Source organism: Canis aureus, chromosome 1, assembly GCF_053574225.1.
Source record: "Canis aureus isolate CA01 chromosome 1, VMU_Caureus_v.1.0, whole genome shotgun sequence".
In the NCBI taxonomy this organism is placed as follows: Eukaryota; Metazoa; Chordata; class Mammalia; order Carnivora; family Canidae; genus Canis; species Canis aureus.
The window spans coordinates 58,288,199-58,310,495 of NC_135611.1; the positions used below are offsets into that span (position 1 = coordinate 58,288,199).

At 38.4% G+C, this 22,297-nt stretch overlaps 2 protein-coding genes across 3 annotated transcripts in view; one reads left to right on the plus strand and one right to left on the minus strand.

Annotated features, from left to right (window-relative positions):
* DCBLD1 (discoidin, CUB and LCCL domain containing 1) overlaps window positions 1-2,497 on the plus strand; it is a 99,185-nt gene extending 96,688 nt beyond the window's left edge. The window contains exon 16 of the mRNA XM_077900840.1: window positions 2,130-2,497. Within this exon, the coding sequence (XP_077756966.1) occupies window positions 2,130-2,182 (53 nt within the window). The 3' untranslated portion in view covers window positions 2,183-2,497. The remainder of the gene's footprint in view (window positions 1-2,129) is intronic.
* GOPC (golgi associated PDZ and coiled-coil motif containing) overlaps window positions 1-21,515 on the minus strand; it is a 38,734-nt gene extending 17,219 nt beyond the window's left edge. The window contains exons 1-3 of one of the 2 annotated variants that reach the window (XM_077900861.1): window positions 21,029-21,515; window positions 2,295-2,459; window positions 791-814 (exon numbers count right to left, since the gene is read on the minus strand). In XM_077900861.1, the coding sequence (XP_077756987.1) occupies window positions 791-814; window positions 2,295-2,459; window positions 21,029-21,316 (477 nt within the window). In that variant the 5' untranslated portion in view covers window positions 21,317-21,515. The remainder of the gene's footprint in view (window positions 1-790; window positions 815-2,294; window positions 2,460-21,028) is intronic. The other variant, XM_077900870.1, reaches the window with a different exon arrangement.
* Between the last annotated feature and the right edge of the window lie 782 nt (window positions 21,516-22,297).

Consider the following 22,297-nt stretch of genomic DNA (forward strand, 5'->3'; position numbering starts at 1 on the left):
GCTTTCATGATTCAAACACCTAATGATTCTGACAAACTGTCAGGCCTGAAAATAACATTCGCAAACATGAATAGGACTAAGAAAACTGAAGTTAATCTTTTTAGTTTTTAAAGAAAAAAAATATGAATCTTTAGTTAGCCCATTTATTAGGTAATAAGCAAGAAGCTCATTTTGTATTTAGAGAGCCAAACAGTGTATTTTCAAAAGAAATAAAGCCATCAGACAAACTGGAACCTGATTAGGTTAGCATAGTGAGGAAAATATTAAGAATTTATACATTGTTATTTTCTAAAATAAGTTCTGGCAAAAAGTTTCAAAATTCAGTTGTTTCAAAGGCCACACAATTATTCCAAGACTGCTAAAAAGTTGTGACACATGCAGAAGATGAATACGAAACCAACATGCACATTCTTTCTCTGGGGATAAGTTCAAATAGAAAAAGAGAAAAAAGCTAGGTGTTCTTAATATATCTTCAAAATACTCAAGTGGGAAAACCAATTGCTCTTTTGAAGTAGAGGTTTCAACAAGTTACAAGGCTTAAAAGTTGTCAAAAATGGATGGGCTCTGTAAATAATGGTTATAAATCACAAACAAAAGAAAAATCTTTCACAACGTGTACTGAGAAAAGAGCAATGGGCCACCAACTGAACTTTTCAGGTACTGGAAGATTAAAAAACTATCATCATGAACATCACATCCAAATACAAAGTGACAACATATAATATGCAAATAAGACAATAAGAACACTTCAGCGTAACGTATTAAAGCCAAACAGAAACAACATACTTACCAGCTCCTCCACAGAGGGGACAGACTTAAGATATAAGAAAAAAGTTTGATAATTAGAAAAATATCAAACAAATGAATTTATCTAGTGGTATAATCATTATAAGGAAAACTCCCATACGTTGAATATCATTTGGGTAAAGTTCATTAGAACAAATATATTTGCAAATCCATAACCTACAGTAACTACACAGTGTTAGATTAAAACTTTTTGTTTTACCAAATTAGTCAGCTCACCTGGTTCAGTGCCTTCTACTACAGCACCCTGCTTCAGATCTAACATTAAAACTTCAAGTAAACTCTTTTCTAGTGAAAATGTATACACTGTTTCTCAACGTAAACATCAAATATCCCAAAAAAGCAGTGAGAAATCTGACTCATTTCAGTTAAAGAGAACAAGGTTACTAACTTAGATTCATAGAATTTCTGAATTTAAAAGATTTAAGGAGAATGGAAATATTCATTTAAATAAATTCTAACAAGTAAAATTTAAAAATGTATGACTATCATCATCCTCATTTCATTTCCTGCCTCTCCCAAGCTATATCTATCTTACTGCTGTGTCCCCTATGGTCAACCAAGTGTCTGGCACATACTTGCACACTTAACAAGTACGAGATTAAGCTGAAATGAGACTTAAAAAATTTTTCTACTTATATTAAGAGGGCAAAGGTTACTTATGGAAAATGTATATATAATACATTTATATTATACAAACATTACAAAATGTTCAATGGCAGAAAAAAATGCTCATAAGAGCAATAGGAAAAAATATGCCAGTGGTTGGCACCCAATTCCATTTTCAACTCCAGTTTCACAAGAGGTGGCCACGTGACCAACTAAGAGGCTGAAATGCAAGTTGGGATAGCCAATGAGATGGCTAACTTGACGGGCAAAAATTGTTGAGGAGGATTTCATGAAAAATTCTTTAGAACACTAATGCAGCCTGGAAGCATCCTTTTGCCCTTTTCTTAGATTCTTCCTTCTTTCTGCCTAGAATAAAGAGATCCTAAGGATGGAAACCATGAGCTAAAAATGGCGAACACAACAACAAAAAGCATATTGGATACTTAGTATCTATAGAGCCATCACATAAGCTCTGTGCTGCCTATTTCAGGGCTTGAAAGAAAATAATTTGTACTATTCAAGAATATTCCCAGTGTTCTCTGGACTTGTTATATGCAGATGAACTTAATCCTAACTCACCCAACAGGGCAAAAAACTGTTTACACGTTATAATTACAAATATCTTTTAAATATTTTTACACAGATATTTTCAAATAGGAAAAAAATCCTATTCTAAGTATCAACTGCTTATTGATATTGTCACTTCTCACCTCTAGGTGCTGAGACTGTGGATGATCATGAAGACCTTTACATTTCCTGCGTTTTCTAAATTTCCCACACTTAAGCACATATTACCTTCTATATTCAAAAGCCTCATTAAAAACTGTCCTCTTCATCCTCTAAAATACATGTAAGTATATGTTACCTTCTAAACTACTTACCAGTTTTGCCTTAATGGTACCAGAGTCAACACTCTGACCAGTTTTAGCATGGAGCTGAAGCTGGATAGAGTGCAGCTGTAAAAGCTGATCGTGGACTTCTTTCTCCAACACAACTTTCTCTGCCTGTGTCTCTGTCAGTTCAGATTTCAGATCCACCAACTGTGCCTTATAAAGCAACAATAAAAAACATCAAGTAAGCTTAATTTTCTTTATTTTGACTCTAGTAATTATTCAAAGATGACACAGACTGTGTTTAAAATGAATAGATGAACACCAGCCTGAATAGATGAATTGACAACTCTTAAGACATCCAACTATACAGTCATAAATTCAATAGCACAGGTAAGATACTTGAGTGGCAAGAGAACCAACTCTACCATAAACCATATCTTTAAAAAAAAAAAGTTTATTTATAATCTCTACACCCAATGTGGGGCTCATACTCAAAACCCTAAGACCAAGAGTCGCATGCTTTTCCGACTGAGCCAGCTAAGCACCTCCATAAAACAATATCTTCTAATAACACAGAATGCTACTTCCATTTTACTTTGCTTACTTGAAGAGGGCTTTTCATTGTTTTACCTTTACCTACAAAGTTTAGGAAAATATAAAGATTGGGATGGCTCATCATCCTTAGAGATAACATGTGCTACAGTGGTCCATTAACATTAATGGTACATTAAAGGAGAGGCCAGTAAGTGGCCACCCCAGAGAACACTAACCTCTATCAACCAACCCACTATCTAGTAATTATTTTAGGTGCAAAGGTGGGAGCCACTAAGGTCATAATGGGCCTAAATATCAGAAGTCAACTGTAAGCTACAGTTAACTGTTACAGCACAGAAGAACAACTCCTCAGAACTGCTTACCCATTCAAGTTGAAGTTTTTTTCACATTGGTGTGCTTTACAATTGTGCACAAGATGTGTGTCTCTTGTGAATCTGGTCTTCCTAACTGGCCAGCAGGTTAAAGCTCAAGAAAAGGCCTGAGTTTTCTATTTAATTCAACATAATTGTACTAAGTATCAAGGGGTTCAGAACAATGCAACTCAATGAGAAAAGAATTATGTAAAATATGTTTAAAATTATAGTTAATTACTTAGGTCTTAGAGAAGCTTTCTTATCAACTGAGGTGATATAAATGCAAGCCAACCAAAGAAAAATGTGTCAAGTTACAGAGATACTGAGAATTGGTCATCTTAAGGAATTCAAAGTGAACAACAGTTTAAAAAAGGTTAGGGAGGGAAAGAGAGTTTAGAAGTGCTTTGCAGTTAAATGACAAGGACAAAATATAAATAGTAAAGCAGATATTTATAGTAAAGCAGTCTAGAGATGGAAAGAAGACTAGCAGAGGCAGAGAGAAACCAGATGCAACTTAGGTAAATTCTCTGGGTACAGCAACCAAAGGGCTGAAATACATCTCTACCTCCCAACTGCATCAATCAATGTAGTACATAAAAGATGTTCAATAAATATCTTTTTTTTTTAAGATTTTTTTTGACAGAGAGAGAGCAAGCACAAGCAAGGGGAGTGGCAGGCAGAAGGAGGAGAAGCAAGCCCTCTCGCTGAGCAGAGAGCCCAGTGTGGGCTTGAGTCCAAGATCCTGGGGATCATGACCTGAACGGAAGGCAGATGCTTCACTAACTGAGCCACCCAGGTGCCCCAATAAATATCTTTAAGTTGAAATGAATTCTAATACTAGCCCTGTGTTTACAGTGCTTACAAATCACTCTGTCTTCACTCAAGTTCCCCAATTTTAAGACAGAAAGAATACCCACAGCTTTGACTACTGTCGTAAGATTATTAATCTTCTACATAAAGCACTTCCTAGAGATGAAGATGTATGTTACCAAGGAGATCAGGCTACTTAGAGAAGTTATGGCTGACAAAATTCCCAAGCCTAGACAGGAAAGTAAGGCTGGATGAATGGCTAGCTCTGGATGAAAGACCAAAACTGAGATTTAATCTCATTGGAAATCACTACATGTTCTCAATGACATTTTTGTTTTTAATAATGGCTTTACTGAGATATAATTCCCATACTATAAAATGCCCTTTTTAAAGGTATGAGTGAGTGGTTTTTAGTATTTTCATTGAGTTATGCAACCATCATCACCGTGTAACTGTGAAACATTTTCTTCCAGTGACATTTTAGGGACATGCTATTTGCAGGTAAGACAGCAACACTAGGAACACCCTACTGTGGCTTGCCAAATGCTTTATCATGGGAACTTTGAAAATAGAAAAAAAACATTTCATAATGCTGAAATTGTTGGCAACACTTACAGATTGGATGTCTAGTGGAAAATTAGATTGACAATAACATATTTCAAGCTTAAATACTGAAATTGAAGGAAATTGTAAGATTAGGATGGTAGTTTATTTAGACATGAGGGAGGAAGATGAGTTTAAGTTTTGGACATGCTTGATTTTTGTGTCAGCCATGACATATTCAACAGGAACTATCTCACAGAATGTTGGAAATAAAAAAAAAAAGTGATAAATTGGGACTAGGGTTGGCACCAGGGGCACAGAGATAGGAATTTATATCCTGAGACTGAACTGGAGGGAAAACAGATGGCCAAGAAGTGGGGCTTGTGTAACAACCAGAGGTAGAGGAAAAAAGGTGGCATGCTATAAATATAAACCAAACCAAAATGCTTCATAATATAAACACCACTTCATTTTGCTTGTGTTATTTCTTAGGGATCACTCCATATCATAACAAGTTCCTCATTCCTTTTTACAATATTTTTATTCAACTGCAACTTACATCAGAGAAGTACACACATAATAAATTCCAGAAAATAAACGTATCTATTTAACTACCACCCAGATAAAGAAACAGGTCAGTACTAGCACTGGAGGACATCCCTGTGGCTCCTTCCCAATCACTACTTCCCCATTCATCCACAGACATAACCATCAAAGTAATATCTCGAGTTCTAACATCACTGATAGTTCTGCCTGTTTTGTTTGTTCGTTTTAAAAATATTTTATTTATTTGAGAAGGAAAGATAGAGATAGTGGTACAGATAACAAGAGAGAGCAGGAGTGGGGAGGAAAGGAAGAAGCAGGCTCCCCGCTGAGCATGGATCCTGGTGCAGGGCTCTCGCCCAGGCCACTGGGATCATGACGCAAGTTGAAGGCAGACACTTAACTGACTGAGCCACCCAAGCACCCCGAGTTTTGCCTGTTTTTAAACATCATATAGATACAATCATATGGTATGCATTCACTCATGCCTGGCTTTTAAGATTATATTTATGGGATTCATTCATGTTTTGTATAGCTACAGTTCATTCATTTTCATTACTATACAGTATTCACTAAATGAACATACCAAAATTTATCATTTTCATTCTACTTTTGATGGACATTTATGCTATTTTCCAGTTTTTGACTCTTAAATTGATACTGCTATGAATCTGTCTTTTGGTACATATGAAATACAGTTCTGTAGAGTATATATCAAGGAGGGAAACTGCTGGTTTATGGTGTAGGAATACATTAAACTTTGTTAAAATGGTCAGTTTTACAAGTGATTGTGCAACTGACATGCCCACCATGCATGAGAATTTCATGTTCTTGCCTTCACTTGGCATTGTCAGTCTTGCCTATTTTTTTACAGGATTATCTATTTCTTTCTTATTCTTGCATGCACATGCTCTCCTTCCCCCATCCTCCAAACACAAACTAACACACTTATTATGAGTAGGGGAATGGACCAAAAAGGGGTGAAGGGGAAGGAAAGGTGCAGGCTTTCAGTTATAGGATGAGTAAGTCAAGGATGAAAGGTACAGCATAGGGAATATAGTCAATGGTATTATAATAGCACTGCATGGTGATAGATGGTAGCTACACTTGTCCTGAGCACAGTATATAGAGTTGCTGAATCACTCTATTGTACACCTGAAACTAATGCAACATTGTGTCAGGTATAATTCAATTAAAAAAAAAAGATTTAAATGCTAAATAATTCAATTAAAAAAAAAGATTTAAATGCTAAAAGAAATAAATAGGCTAGTAGTTGGCTCTGTTCTTTAAATATAATAAACATACATGAGATTAACATAGAACTTCATGTCTTTTGCCTAAAGACTAAGTTTTTACACATATCTTTTACAAATACTCCTAACTAAAAAACTTAGAAAAAGAAAAAAAAATTTACATGTATGATAAATATGTCTTATAGATCTTCCACTTAACAAAAAATATGCCTACCAAAAAACTTATAAACATCTAAAATCACCTATTACTAGACAATGTTCAATACATCTTGAAGATTGCTCCTTCAAAGTACAAATAAGTCTTGAGGCTCCTGGGGTGGCTTGGAATGATCTCAGTATCTCCCTCATCCATACTCCTCAGTGTGCAAGAGCACATGTGCACTTTATCTCAAATAAATAAAATCTTTAAAAAGAGTTAAGTCTTGCCTAGAAAGTCGTTTTTAGTAAAAACAAACCCCAAAACAGAAAAACCCAAAACTCAAAATCCATAGGTTTTTATATATAGTCTTTGAAATAAAATAATCACAAAAGGAAAACAAATATTTGAATAATATGCACTTTTTGAGCAATATGAAGCTTATGCTAAAGTGAACCTCTCCCCAGAAATAGTTTAAAATAATCCATTTAATCTATCACACAACCCTTATCTTTTTTAATTACAATGACTTTTTTTAAGATTTTATTTTTATTTATTCATGAGAGACACAGAGAGAGGCAGAGACATAACCAGAGGAAGAAGCAGGCTCTCTTCCGGAAGCCTGATGCAGAACTTGATTCCAGAACCCTGGGATCATGACCTGAGCCAAAGGCAGATGCTCAACCACTGAGCCACCCAGGTGCCCCAACAATGACTTTCATTCTGCATTTGTCTTATTATTTATGAGGTTGTCTAATACATCCTTCTATGTAGATCTGGAATATATTCCTCTATGTAGATCTGTAACTGGAAGTTAGATCTAGAGGTTTAATTAGGGGTGCCTGCCAGAGCAGCACCTGTCAGCAGAGCATATGACTCTTGATCTTGCAGTTGTGTGAGTTTCAGCACCATGCTAGATGCAGAGATAACTTAACATTAAAAAAAAAAAAACAAATCTTTAAAGGTTTAATTAGATTTACTTAATTAAATCTTTGTGACAAGGGATATACTGTGTGTTTCAAGAGGCATATACTGCCTGGTGATCCCACTATGATTTATCTTTCAAACCAAAAATCTCATGGTTAATAATTGAGCAAAACTCCTGGAGTTAAGAGAGAAGCTAAAGAGGCATATGTGGTATTCATTAATTAATTTGGCAGGCTAATATTTAAGTCGGAAATGATTATATTCTAAAAGGGCAAGGAAAATAGGGTCTAGTGCTTGGGTCTTTTGAACGTGGCCTTTTACAAACAAGGACTCTTCATTAAGTCAAACAATTTCTCAAGAGGTTGCTCAACTTAAAAAATAAGTAAAAATTATTTACAAAGAGAAGATGCAGATACTAAAATTCAAAGCCCAGGCTCTCTGTTCCTCCTTGTTCAACAGACAGTTGCATCTTCTTGTGCAATTCCAGTGGGTCCCTGAGAAATGGTTAAGATCGGAGAAAATGGATTTGGCCATATTGGGCACCCCGTCACCAGGACTGCTTTTAACTCTGGCAAAGTTGATACTGTTGCCTTCAATTACTCCTTCACTAACCTCAACTATAAGGTCTACTTGTTCCAGTATGATTCCACCCATGGCAAATTCAATGGTACAGTTAAGGCTGAGAAGAGAAAACTTGCCCCAAATCATCCCCAACATAATGAGAATTCTCTTGACCTTGACAAGTTTCCATCCCAGATCCTATGAAGAAGGACAGGGGCCTAGGAAGCCCTACTTTATCATATACATTGATAAAGTACACTGTATCTACCCAGAAAAATAAGTAAAACAACGTAAAATTAAATTCAAAGCCCAATTTTATTTTTGAAACAAGTATTTTAAGTTTATTCTAAATTGTCATATTTAAGTAACTCTTTTTTTGTCTATAATATAAGCATTTTTAGCTGCTACAAAAACTTAAGTCATTGATAAATTTTATGTCAAGATTAGAAATATCCGTATTTTACTTAATGGCTACCTTCCTAATACCACCAAATGTTAGAATTCAAAGAGATCTTAGCACAAAGACTATGATTATGACAATTACTATTTACATAATGAAACTAAGGCCAATCAAAATTGCTTTTATATCCAGGGTTACCTAACTGGTCTGCGGGAAAACAGCACTTTGAACCCAATTACTCCCAGGGCAAGACAGTGGAAGTGTTATCAAGCAGCTGGCGAGAAGGAAAAAAATGTGTTTCTATAGCTACAATATATATGTTTAACTTACTAACAATATTCCCAGCTACCACAAAGCATCTATATACCATATGGCAGGCATATACACAACACAGATTATCTGTAATTCTTACCAAACTCTCCAACTTTTTTCTTAATAATTAAAGAAACTGGAAGTCAGACTTTAAATGTTATGCCCAAAATCACATAGCTAGCAAGTAACAGACTCAAAATCAATCTGACCATAAAAAAGCCTGAGAACTTTCATAGGACTACCTTACCTTGGCAACACCATAACTAGTAGAGGGTGAAAGTTTAAAGGAAATAGCTGATTTCAATCTTCAACACTTATTTAAAGTTTCAAGCAGTATCTCAAAAAACGTTTTAAAAAACAAAACCAGAAACAGTTAAAAAAACTATGTTACACAGAGATTTAACTTGGGATACAATCTTTTCACTTTTCTACATTTGATCTTGGAGATTCATTTACAGAAAAAAATAAAACAAAGCTGCCCATCATATTCTTTCCCTAGCCAGTAAGGATAAAATGATGTCATTCTAGGAGGGTCTCTGGGCCTTAAGACCATGGCCTTCAGGACACCCAAGCCACTAAATTACCACTAGTGAGATTTTTCTAAAGTAGTGATTCTTAGCATGTGGTCCAGCTGGAATGGAGTGTGGAGACAGATGAAAATTCAGGACATATTTGGCAAAGTAGGAATGAAGTATTCCCAAAAATGAAAAGGATAGAGAGGCAGTCTATTTAATAACTTTAGAGCATTATCATCACCACTTATTTGTATTGAATGCAGCTGTTACTATTCTATTTCTCATCTCATACTCTTTCAAACATCCAAATTTTTCCAACACGGTAATTCCTTTCTAAAATAATCAGTCACTACTGGATTCCACTCTGTGGCACCAAAATCAAGGGAATTTTTTATTTGGGCTTTCCTATTTTTCTACTTTGTCTAGACCTTAATCCTCCATCCATGTTATCTTCTAAAAATACACAACAGCTGTGTCTTTTTCTTTCTAAACATAAGCTAGTTTTTATTTAACAGTCTTATGGATAAAAATGCCAATTAGTTTACCTTAAGCACCCCTCAAAAACCTTGAGTTCAGGAGAGGATCAAACTACTTTCTAAGACAAGAAACAAGCAGACATCATATTATATAGCAGAGAAGTTGGATCTAGATCAGTCATTAGTTCTGGCATGTCATTCACACCAAACATTTTAGTAACACATTTTAGAACGCCCAACCTAAGAACCCAAAACAATCTGGTAAAAATATTTTTATTCTGCACATGAAGAAACTGAGGCCCAAAGAGATTAGGTGAGTTGCCATGCAAATTACAAATTGCATGGAATTAAAACGCAGACTTCCTGACATCCTTGTAATCCTGGCAGTAATGGGAAATGGTGACAAAGCAGCCCATGAGCTGCAAATGAGATCACATCCCCAAATCCCAGACAGGGCTTTAAGCAAGATAACTCATGTAAATGCACAGATAGACACACATGCAGGCACAGACATGCATGCACATAAAAGCACACATTCCCCAAATTGTTTAAGAATCACAGAGAGAAAAAAAAAGAAAAAAAAAGAAAAAGAATCACAGAGAATACAGTTGACTCCAAATAGCCGTTTAACTGTAATGAACTATAGCACAGAAAGCTGCTGACAAAGAAGGAAGTATAATCTCATATTTACCTACAGATGTTTCTATACCTTCTGTTTTAAAGTATTTGTACAAAAGGTAATCACTAAAAAGAAACAATTATGCTTTTAAATGTATGGATTTTTTTTAATGTTTGAAAATGCAGTTTAGGATGAAAGTACAGATTAGAATTTAAATCTCTAGCAATTATGCCATTTAATGCCAGTATCTAAAATTGATCATCTACACCCACCTACTTCCCAAAAGGCTTTAAAGCTTAAATAAAACAAATGTAAAATATAAAAAATAAAAACATATAGAGATGGCAAGATATCACTATAAAAACACCATCCTAATACTATAAAAATACCATCCTAACCCATTATTGTGTATTAACTTTAATACTGATTTTCCTATTAATAGGAGAACCTTTATATATTACATAATTATATAATTCTCCTTGTCTCATTAAAAGAAGCAATGCCATTTCACCTGGTGAATGCAATGCCAGTCTCACCTGGTGAGACTCCTTCTTTCCTGGAACTAGACTTTTAAAAGAAAGTATCACAGAAACTGTTGTATAAAGGATCTGGACCAACAGCAGAAGCAGAACAGAGCCATATTCTTCATGTGGCCTTAACCTCTTATGACAAAGGTCAAGGGAATAATGTAACTAACAAAAGCATTTTGAGCCATTCTCTGGTTTTTCTTCTAATCCTTCCACATAGCAGAACAGTCTTAGAGCTAATCTGAGTTAACCCACACCTTTTATAAAGAATCTCCATCTTCACTTTTCCCTTGTGCCTGGAGTGGTCAGTATTGCTCCTACTACCCGATATTATAGAAAGCCAAGAAGTCCTATTCCAAAACAAAGACTGTGAGCAAACAGAAAATATATTCACAGGTCAAATATAAAAACCTCTGCCACCCCCTGATATACAAAATAATATTCAATAGTATTCCTCTTTATTATAAGGCAGCTGCTGAAACAGTCTGCTCGTTTGGCTTACAAAAGTTCTGGGAGAAAATCCCACCTATTCGCTCCAATTTCCTCTCTATCCAAGCAGAAGGACCACTAACTTCATCTGTTGTCATTTCTCCCCAAACTGCTCTGCAGCTAAAACAAGCAAATTTATTTTTATTTTTAAAATATATTCATTCAAAAAGTATTTATCAACCCCCCCACCCCAACCATATGCCAAGCACTTGGCTGGGTTCTGGGGATACAATGGTAGTAGATGAAACATATGTGGGTCCTGCCCTGCAAAGCTTACAGTGGCCTCGTGTGGGAGGCGGCACATAAAGAAAATGAAGGGCATATGTAATGATAGCATTAACTACATGCCAGGCACCATTTTGAACATATTCATATTTTAATTGTATTAATCCTCATAAGAAGCCTCGAGAGATGCAATTTTTTGTGCAGAAAAGGAAACTGGAATGCAAAGGTTAGGTAACTTGTCCGAAGTCATTACAAGCAAGTAATAGAATGATAAAGCACAATCTGTAGGAAAGAAAGAGAAAGAAGCGAATTAGTGGGGTGGGAAAGTATGGTTCTTCTGGGAAGCAGCAGTTCTCACAGGTCTGTGGGACCTTTTCAGTGCAATCACAAGGTCAAAGCTATTTTAATAATAATAAAACATTATTTGACTTTTTCACTATGCTGACATATGTACAAAAAGTGCAGAAGCAAAGATGAATAGGATAGCATTTTAGTACAAGGTAATGCAGTGTGTTCAAGTTAAAAAAAAAAAAAAGTTAATTTAAGAATGCCCATGATGAGGCAGTAAAAATAATGAATTTTAAAAAACCTTAACCCTTGAGCATGTTTTTTTTAAAATATTCTATGTGATGAAATGGGAAGTGTGCACAAAGTGTATATGCTGCATATCAAACAAACCATGTTGTCCCAAGAAAAAGCATGTATGCAATCGCTTGAGTTGTAAAACATTTTCTTTCATGGAATATCATTTTTATTTGAAAGAAGAGAAAATACAGGTGTTAAGATTAATATATTTGGTAGACAGGGCAGCCCTGGTGGCTCAGCGGTTTAGCACCGCCTTCAGCCCAGGAGACCTGGGATCGAGTCCCACGTCGGGCTCCCTGAATGGAGCCTGCTACTCCCTCTGCCTGTGTCTCTGCCTCTCTCTCCCTCTCTGTGTCTCTCTCATGAATAAATAAATTAAAAAAAATATATATATATAGACATATTTTTGAGAATAATTAAGTGAATCTGTTACTTCAAGGCAAATAATTGGCAGCATTTACTGCCAATGATAAAAATTTGTGTTTTCAAATGAAAATTAGAATTTTGGAAAAATTGAATCCATCATCATGAGCTTGACAGTTTCCAAATACTTAAAGATTTTTCTAGGGGCATCTGCGTGAGTCATGATCCCAGGGTACTAGGATCCAGTTCTGCATCAGACTCCCCACAGGGAGCCTGCTTCTCCTTCTGCCTATGTCTCTCTCTCTCTCTCTTTCTCTCGGTGTCTCTCATGAATAAATAAATAAAATATTAAAAAAAAAGATTTTTATAATGAGACTGGTAGTATTAACAAATGTGTTTTTAAGATTATTGTATGAGATGGGTCCACATTTAGAAAATCTGCATAACTCAACAAACCAGTATTCTGAAAATGACCAACCCATAATGTTAACATCATGACTCAGTAAAAGATCCATTCAATGACTACATTTTACAACCCAAACCTCTTTTCACAACTATTTGAATGCAGAAGCAGATGTAAAAATCCAGCTGTATTCTAGTAAGCCAGATATCTAAAAATTATTTTTAAATGTAAAGCAATGCTATTTTTTGAAAAGTTATTTTCTCACTAAAAATGATATTTTTATTAACATCCAATAAGCTTACTGTTCCTATTTTTAACTGATGCAATAAATATTTAAGGTTTTCTCGATTTTAATTTCTAATACAGTAAACGCCAATAGATATAACCCACATTAAAAAAAAAAAACTCTTAAAAAAAAAAAAAAACCTCTTTGGGGACCTCATAATTTGTACAGTGTAAATGGGTTCTGAGACCAAAAAGTTTGAGAACTGCTGTCTTGCAGTCCGAAGGGTGGCCCATGTGGCTGGACCATATAGAATAAGAGAAAAGAATGGTAAGATATGTCACTGAAGACATACCCACAGGTCAGATCATACAGAGCTTGTCAGTTATAACAAGAAGTATGAAAAAAAAAAGAAAAAAAAAAACAAGAAGTATGAATTTTATTCACAGTAAAATTGAGGAATTTTAAGCAGAAACACATGATCAAATTTGTTTTTAAAAAGGCAGCTGTGTGTAATACAGTGTGCTCTATGATCAAACTGGAGGTAGGTTGAGGAGAATCAAGCCACCCAATATTTTAGAAATGTCACAAGCACACTAAGTCCATGTACAATACTTTCATATAATGATGTTTAATGTTACTTCTAGTCACAGTTTCAAATTTTTCTAAAATGGAATACCATGAAATATTAACTCACAAGTTATGTCCTTGTGAATTACATACCAGGGGAATCAATGAACCTGCAGATTGAGTCATTCAACAATGTGGCAGACACTGTGTTAGACACTATGGATATAATACAACAGACGCCCTCCCAGCTCTCAAGAAACTTGTATTACAGAACGATTATTTGATAATCTTGGAGGATTCATGGCGGAACATTAAAAGTGTTTCAAATAATTTATTCAAATAAACATTTATTGAGTATATGCAGCATGCCAGGATCTGGAGATAAAAAGATAAGTAAGATTTGGGTTCTGACCTTCAGAATTTCACTGTCTGGTTGAAGAGATAAAATTACATTTCCAACTATGGTGGAGAGGGTCATAAATACTATTATAGGTGCATGTGTGATTTGCCAATTCAAAAAGAAATGGAAAAAAAAAGTTAGTCTGGGTGATACATGCAAAGTGCCAAATCACTATATTGTACACCTGAAACTAGTATTACATTGTACGCCAACAAACTAGAATATAAATAAAAACTTAAAAAAAAAGTGAAAGGGTCTGAAAGAAGTTCATCTGAACACTGATGGAGATCAACCACTATATGGAGTAAGGAAAGGTGTGAGACATGAAGACCCCCAGCAAGTGAAACAGGGATGTGAATAGGTCAGAAAGGTTGGTATTTAATGTGTGAGTTTCCAATTTCCTACTTCAAAAAGGGGCCAGGGAGACACCAATTCTGTAATCCACATGAGAGTCAACTGGATATCCAGACTCAAAGGAATTACTACTCAATAAGGTTTGAAAGCACTACAGGGTAAAAACCACCAACCAATTCTTAGAAATCAAAATGGGTTCACAAAGAGAAAATGTTCCCACTTAAAGTCAGCTTTCACAAAGCCTTTGATATTGAGATTATTTCACCTTAAACATCCTGACCCTCGAAGAGCTTACCTTCTAGAGGTAAAGAGATGTGGCAACCACTAATGATAGTACAAGGCAACAAACTAAACAGTTCAAGTGAGTTAAAGGTGTTATGACAACCTCTACCTATAGAGAGCAGAGAGATAAGTGGGGTGAGGACAGCTTTCAGAGATGGTGATGTAAGTGGTATCTTGAAAGATGAGTGGGTGTTTAATGCTGTACACAGAGGGTACAGAGAAGGCCTTATACACAAAAAGCCTATGTAAAAGGTGGTGATGCCATGCGAAAAAGCAAGGCCTATTTAGAGAACTGCAAACAGACCGGTTTTTTTTTTTTTTTTTTTTAAGATTTTATTTATTTATTCATGAGAGACGTGGAGAGAGAAGCAGAGACACAGGCAGAGGGAGAAGGGGGCTCCATGCAGGGAGCCCGACATGAGACTCGACCTGGGTCTCCAGGATCACACCCTGAGCCAACGGGCGGTGCTAAACCGCTGAGCCACCTCGGCTGCCCAAGACCAGTGTTATTGAGAGGCAAAAGGAGCTAAGAAGGGGTGACAAAGGATAAGGACACACACACTGGGTGGGCACTGACCACCAATGCTAGAGTTTGAATTTCAGCCAACAAGTAAAAGGGAAGTATAAAAAGAATGACCAATCAGAGTTGCCCTTTTTTGACAGGAACCATTAAAATGAAACATTTTAGAATGATTTTGACAATGAAAGGACAGTTTGGAGCAGGTAAGAAGCACTAGGAGACTATATTAGGAAAATGCAAGAAAGGATAAGGCTTAGCTATGCACAATCTCCTAAACTCAACTCTGTTATCTTTCCTGCCAGACCTGTTCCTTCTCCTGGATTCCTTATTGCAGTAAATGGTGTAAGTCTCCAAGGGCTATCATAACAAATAATCACAAAGTTGGTGGCTTAAAAGAACAAAAATTTATTCTCTCGCAATTCAGGAGGCCAGGAGCTTTAAATCAAAGGTTGCTTCCTTCTGGATACCCTGAAGGAGAAACTGTTCCATGCCTGTCTCCCAGGTTTTGGTGGCTGACAGCAATCCTTGGCATTTCTCAGCTTGCAGACATGTCACCTCAATCTCCGATTCTTTCTTCACATAGCCTTCTACTCAGTGTGGCCTGAGTGTCTCTTATCAGGACAATCTCATTGGGTTTAAGGTCCAGTCTATTCTGCTATGATCTTACCTCAATTCTTACATTAATCATATCTGCAACGACTCTATTTCCAAAGAAAGTCACATTCTGAGATTCTGGGTGGACATGAATTTTAGGGGAGACTATTAAACTCAAACAGCTATCAACTAAGCCATTTCTCAAACAGAAATGTGGTGGCATCTTAACCTCTCCTCCTCCACACCCTCTGCACATACATAATTATCAAATCCTGTTTCTGCTTCTTTAATTGAAGGTTATCTCCGTTTCTTCATCCTCATGACCATTTTCATTTCAATAACACTCCTGTCTGCATAGCAAACTTCTTGCTACAGCACTGGATTATTACTGTCGTCACTGTGTCTGTTACTAACCAAGTAAGAGAAAGACCGGAGAAAGTCACACAACAGGGCAGACTGGTTGTACCATGAATTTATGATAACTAGCTCCAAGCAAGTCTTCAACGTTGCCTGGCAGTCCTATTTCTCCAGCCAGCTGGCTCTCCCACTCTTACCTAACTATTTCAAATCTTTTTATTTTCTCCCAGCTCTTATTACTCTCACCCACTTTCAGCAGCTGTCCTAGGCTTCAGTTTTACAGAATATAAAGAAATCATCAGACTAAAACTCTTAACTTCCCACCTTCTGCTCTCAGTCTCCCTCTCCCTCAAAGTACAACAGCTGTCCTTTCAACTTAAGCTGTCCATTATCTTTACATGTATCTTGGATCTCCTCTTCATTCAGAAGCCTTATTAATTATCCCTCTCTTTCACTAGCATTTTCAGCTTTCCTCTCAACTAGATACTTTTCATTGGCTTATAAATGTGTTTTTTATAACAATACCTCCCTGGAACCCCACACTCCTCCTTCCAGCTATCTATCCAGCCACATTCACTCTTTCTGCCTGCTTTTCTCTCCACCTCCTCCCTCCTCCAACCAGGCATAAATGTGTGTGTTTTGGAGAAACTGGTTTCTCTAGTTCTGAAGCCCTGGGCCCCTTCCTTAATTCTGAGTAAAAGATGAAAATAATAATAATAATATTAAACCTATCACACAGGACTGCTGTGAGAATTAGACGAATCAATATATGCAAAACCCTGAGAACAGTCTGGCCATTAGTAATTGATCAGTAAGGTTAGAAATATAGTTATTGTTAATAATTCACATCCATCTACCTATCCAGCCAACTGACATCTTGCAGACATCCTAAATTCCCTCATCCTTCCATTCCAATCCATTTCTAGACTGCTTATTTTTACTTCTCAAGCCTCTCCTGTTCTGCTCACTTCCCTCCATCTCACTATCTTAGCCTGCACTATCATCCTCTCATATGGATCAGAATAAGAGCCTCCTAAATGATTTACTGCGTTTATTCTGTTCATTATCCCAAACTCTCTCCTTACCCTAGCCTGAGTGAGCTATTTTAATCTCATACCTGAGGTTACCATCTAGTTTACAACATTTCCCAATGCTACGATAGAGTCCCCAGATCTACTGCAAGGCCAATAAAATCACGTAGATATTGTCCTTACCTACCTGTTCAAACTTATCTAGCATATCACTTCTTCAGCCAATTGACAATTACAATTGACAATTACAATTGACAATGCTCTTATGTAACATATACCAGATCTCTTTTTAGTTCTTCAAGTGCATTATGCACTTGCCTGTCACGTACATTCCACTTTCTTTTCTCTCTACTGGAAGACTGAATGATATTCCTATTTCTTGTGGCCTAATTAATTCCTACTTATTCTTTAGGTCTTAACTCAATGGTCCCTTCCAAAAGGAAGCCTTCCTGATCCCCCAGAACAGGCTCTCATCATTTTATGTACCTTTCATAACACTCATCAAAGTTGTAATTTCACACTTATGTGATAGTTACCCCAATTAACTATCCAATAGTTAGTTATCCAAGCTTTGTAACAGCAATGACTGTATCCATTTTTGCTCTCCACTGCATCCCAAATATCCAATATAGCATCTGGCACATAATTAGTGCTCAATAAACACATACTGAATCAATATTAACCTTCAAGCTGCACACTACATACAACATGGCATCACTGCTTGTTTAAAAACAGGGCAGCTGGGCAGCCCGGGTGGCTCAGCAGTTTAGCCCCGCCTTCAGCCCAGGGCCTGATCCTGGAGACCCGGGATCGAGTCCCACGTCCGGCTCCCTGCGTGGAGCCTGCTTCTCCCTCTGCCTGTGTCTCTGCCTCTCTTTCTGTATCTTTCATGAATAAATAAATAAATAAAATCTAAAAATAAAAATAAAAATAAAATAAAAACAGGGCAGCTTTAAAGCAGTAAAAGAACAGTACCTCATTAGTTCATTATAAACATGTCTCTAGATCAGTTAAAAGTTTCTCCACTGATGGTTGTGAACAGTAAATCGCTTTGAAAAGATATACCGATTCAGCAATTGTTGATGGAAAGGAGGATATGACAGATGTAATGTTTTGCTGTTATTTTAAAGAAGGGGTAAAAAGGCAGAAAATTGTATTTCCAGGTAGAGAGGTAGGTTTTTCTAAAGTATTGGTTCTCAATCTTTGTTCTACTCCAACGCACTAATACTATATTACTACTACTCCTCTTACTACTATCCCTTTCAGTACCCGTGACTCCAGAATAGCTGTCACCAAGTGGCTTACCATTGCCGAAATTCTCAAGCAGGTGGGAAGTGTAAGTAAGAGACGTGAGTAATTTGAAATGGCACTATCATAATATATTTTGATATTCTTTGCCCTCCCCTTCCCCTTATTAATAACCCTCTCCCCAAATATAACTTATGGCAAGCAGCAGTCACATAGATTTCATTTGTATTTTATTTTAAAATGTAACCTGTAATTTTTTTGAAGCTGAAATTGTTTCCTTCACTACTATATTAATATTTAACGTGGTATTACCTAAAGACACAGTAACTGGGCAGAAGAAGGAACAATCTACAAAGATACTCAATAAGTTACCCATACTGGAGGTACTTGTGTTTTGATAAAAATATTTTATTATGGTTATATGGTTTAAGGCATTAATCTCTAAAACCACTGAAATTCAATGCACACCCGTTATATCAAACCATACATGGCCTCAAATGTTGTATCTTAATGTTCATATCCTTAAAACAATAGAACTAATTCAATCCACTTATTAAGAAATAAGACAGAACTAGAAAGTATGGAAATCTCTTCTAAGATTTCAAGATCTCAGATGATTGGTAACTGTATGAGGCAACCCCTGAAATTCTGCAGAGAATCCAACAGCAGATCTACCTTGAAAGGCACTACTGACAATGGCCCTCTCTCCTTAGCAGTACACAAGCGATTCCACAAAAACTGTAAAACCTGCTAAATGTAGAAAGATTAGCTGCACAGATAAGCCAAATGTAGCTGAAGAAACACACAAACAAAATGTCTCCTCACCATTTTCTAAGATCTTTTAAGTCAAGGGTCTTCAAGTATGTTGAAGAAATACGCTCACATCATGACAGGCTAGCATTTCTTATTTTGAGAAATAACGCCACCTTCTAAGCCAGGATGTGGAGTCAGAATATGTAATTACAATTTCTGAGAAAAAGAACATACATAATTTATTATAGCTCTGAATACCCATCTAAAATATTTAAAGATGAGAAAGACTGAGCACCATCTCCTACTCATAGAATAATCTTTTCTCCACATTAGATTTTATATCTGACAGCAAAATATCACTATTGAGAGTGTCCTTTGGCCATTCAAAAAAAAAATCAGTTAGATATTGTTTCATTTTTAAAAAGCTGTTTATCCTCCGTAGATACCTGCAGTTGTAAATGATATGAAAGTTCTCATGTGGCAAAAGCGACTCTTGCTCTGTTATTTAAAGCTAAAGTGCTCTCTCTAAAAACCGCTAAATGCATTTTCACTGCCTCAAAAATAAACTGTCTTCTAGAAATAACCTCTAATCAAGAAACATTTCATACACCTAGAACAAGAAGTGATTAGCTTTGTATCAGCACTTGAATTCCAACCTTTTCAAAAGGGATGGAAGAAATGGAACCGTTCTTTCAGCAGAATCTCTGATTTGCATCTATGCTAATCGCAGATGAATTAGATCACCTTTTTCATGGCTCACTGACAGGGAAGAGAAAGAATGCTAACCACACTGGTCCTAGAGAGGATATATATATGGTACTCATATTGACTGGAATCCAATGGGTACTCTCAATCATTATAACTAATAGCAACGATGATTTCTTAGGAAACCCAAATGTTCAAAGAGCTTTCTTTGCACATCACTGATTACCCTATTTTTATCTACTTTAAAATGCAAGCTCCCTTCTCTTAAATTAACCAGTTAGAGAATGCTCTTTATGTAATAGCGTTTAACTCCCATGTTTCTAAATATCATAGTAATGCATTAATTTAACTTTCTGCACAATGTGGCAGGGTTTGGGGGGATTATTTTTTTTTTTTTTAGGAACCACCACCACTCCACCCACAACCCACACCCACACCCAAGATTAGAGACTAAAGCAAATGACCATTCTTCACACACTCTCATAAATAAAACCAGATTCTGGAAAACACAGTGAAGGACAGACAAAACCTCAACGTTATAAGTCATTTGAAAAATTGCAGGGTACTCTGGCGGTACCTGCCTGTAATTTAAAGACTAGCTGCAAACAGAGGAGGACAGCGGTACTACCCTGTTTATCCCACTAAATCTTCCTAAGAGCTTGGAGGGAATCCCCTTACATTGCTCATGCATGCAGGGAATGGCATGTGTTGCAATAGAGGTTGACCTGAAACAGTTAAAAAAAGCAATCAACACCGTCTCAGTCTGGTGATGCACAAACCTAGTTTGTCGACGTGCAAAATCCGTAAGAGAACTCGATGGGACAGAGACTCTTTGGAGCTCAAGTCTTTGGTTTGTTAAATGCTGCAGGTACAGGAGGCTGGTGTCACTAGTTCCCGCGTCCTCCTCCTCCGTAGAGAGAGAGGGGAGGGTGGCGAGGGGGGGGGGGGCAGGACCCCGGGCCACCCACGCGTCTGCACCCCTCCTTCTACTCCCACCTCACCTCGCTCCCTTTCCCTTACACACACATACACACGCGCTCCCCCGTCCACCTCCGAAGCCCAGGCAGCCCCAGTGGGGTAGTTTTCTCGGGTCGCTTCACCGGTGCGTTAAATGCGTTGAATGCCGCCTCCTCCGGGGCCCACGGCTCACCTCCAGCTTGTGGTTGATCTGGGACACCGTCTGGGCTTTATGGCAGAGCTGCGCAAAGCAGGAACTCAGGCTGGTCATCTTCTGTCTCCCCTCGTAAGTGATGTCCGCCTGGTCCGGGTCGATCTCACCCAGGAGCAGATCCACATCCACGAAGGCCTTGTCGAACTCCTTCTCCAGCACCTCCAGCCACCGGAACATGGACACCCCGCCGGGGGAGACCCCCACGGCGCAGGCGGCGCCCCCGGGGCCCCCTCCGGCTCCGGCCGGGCACGGGCCGCCCGCCGACATGGCGCCGTCCAGGGCCTCCCCCGACTGCCCACCCCGCGCGAGAGGAACTGCTGGGACTGCGGGGACCCCCGCGCGCGCACGCTCCGCCGCTCCCCCCTTCCCCTCGCGCGGCTAACGCCGCCAATGCAGCCCCGGAGCGGCAGCAGCAGCCAAGCGAACGCGGCAGCGGCGGCGGCGGTGGCGGCGGCACACGGAAGAACCCGGCCGGCCCACCTCCCGGCCCGCCCCCGCTGCGCATGCGTAGCGAAGCCCTCGGCGGACGCATCCCGGAGGGACGACGTGGGCGGGGCTAGGATGCGACCTCGGCCTATGAAAAGCCTCTGCCGGGCACCGGCCCGTCGGCGGCCATATTGACAACTGGCAAGATCCCGCTCGATTCCCGGAGAAACGGGAAGGCATCGTGTTGGCTTCCGAGCTGCAGAGGCCGGAGGAAGAGAAGGGTGTCCACGTCGCAGAGAGGAACGGCTTCCGCCCACTTGACTTCAGAGTGGGCGGGAGCCGTTCTAAAGTCTTCCAGGACAGCTGCTGCGGGGACGTCCCGAGGCAGGGAAGGGAATGTGAGGAAGGGCGGTGTGGGCATGCGCAGTGGCCACGTCTCACCTTTCCAGGAGCGCCCCGTGGAGGGGTGAGGCGGGTGAGCAGACGAGCTCTTCTTGCAGAGCCAGGCCCCACGCTGCGGGTGCAGGGGTGCCTGCTGCTAGCTGCGCGTGCAAGGGCCACGGCCGACCGGGTTCTGCCCAATTCCCCACCAGACGTTTTGTGATGCAGAGCCGGGCCGACCTGTGTTCAAGTGTCCCACCCGGCCACGTGTTAGCTGGCCCGTTTCCTTGTGTCCTTTGACCTCGAAGCCTTACTTCCTAAAATCTACTTCCCGCAGTAGTAAGGTAAAAATGAATGCTTCGCTTAAGTTGCTTGGCATTTGGTATTCCATATTATTACACCACAGGTCATGCATTTCCAAGGAAACTGTTTTTAAAATTG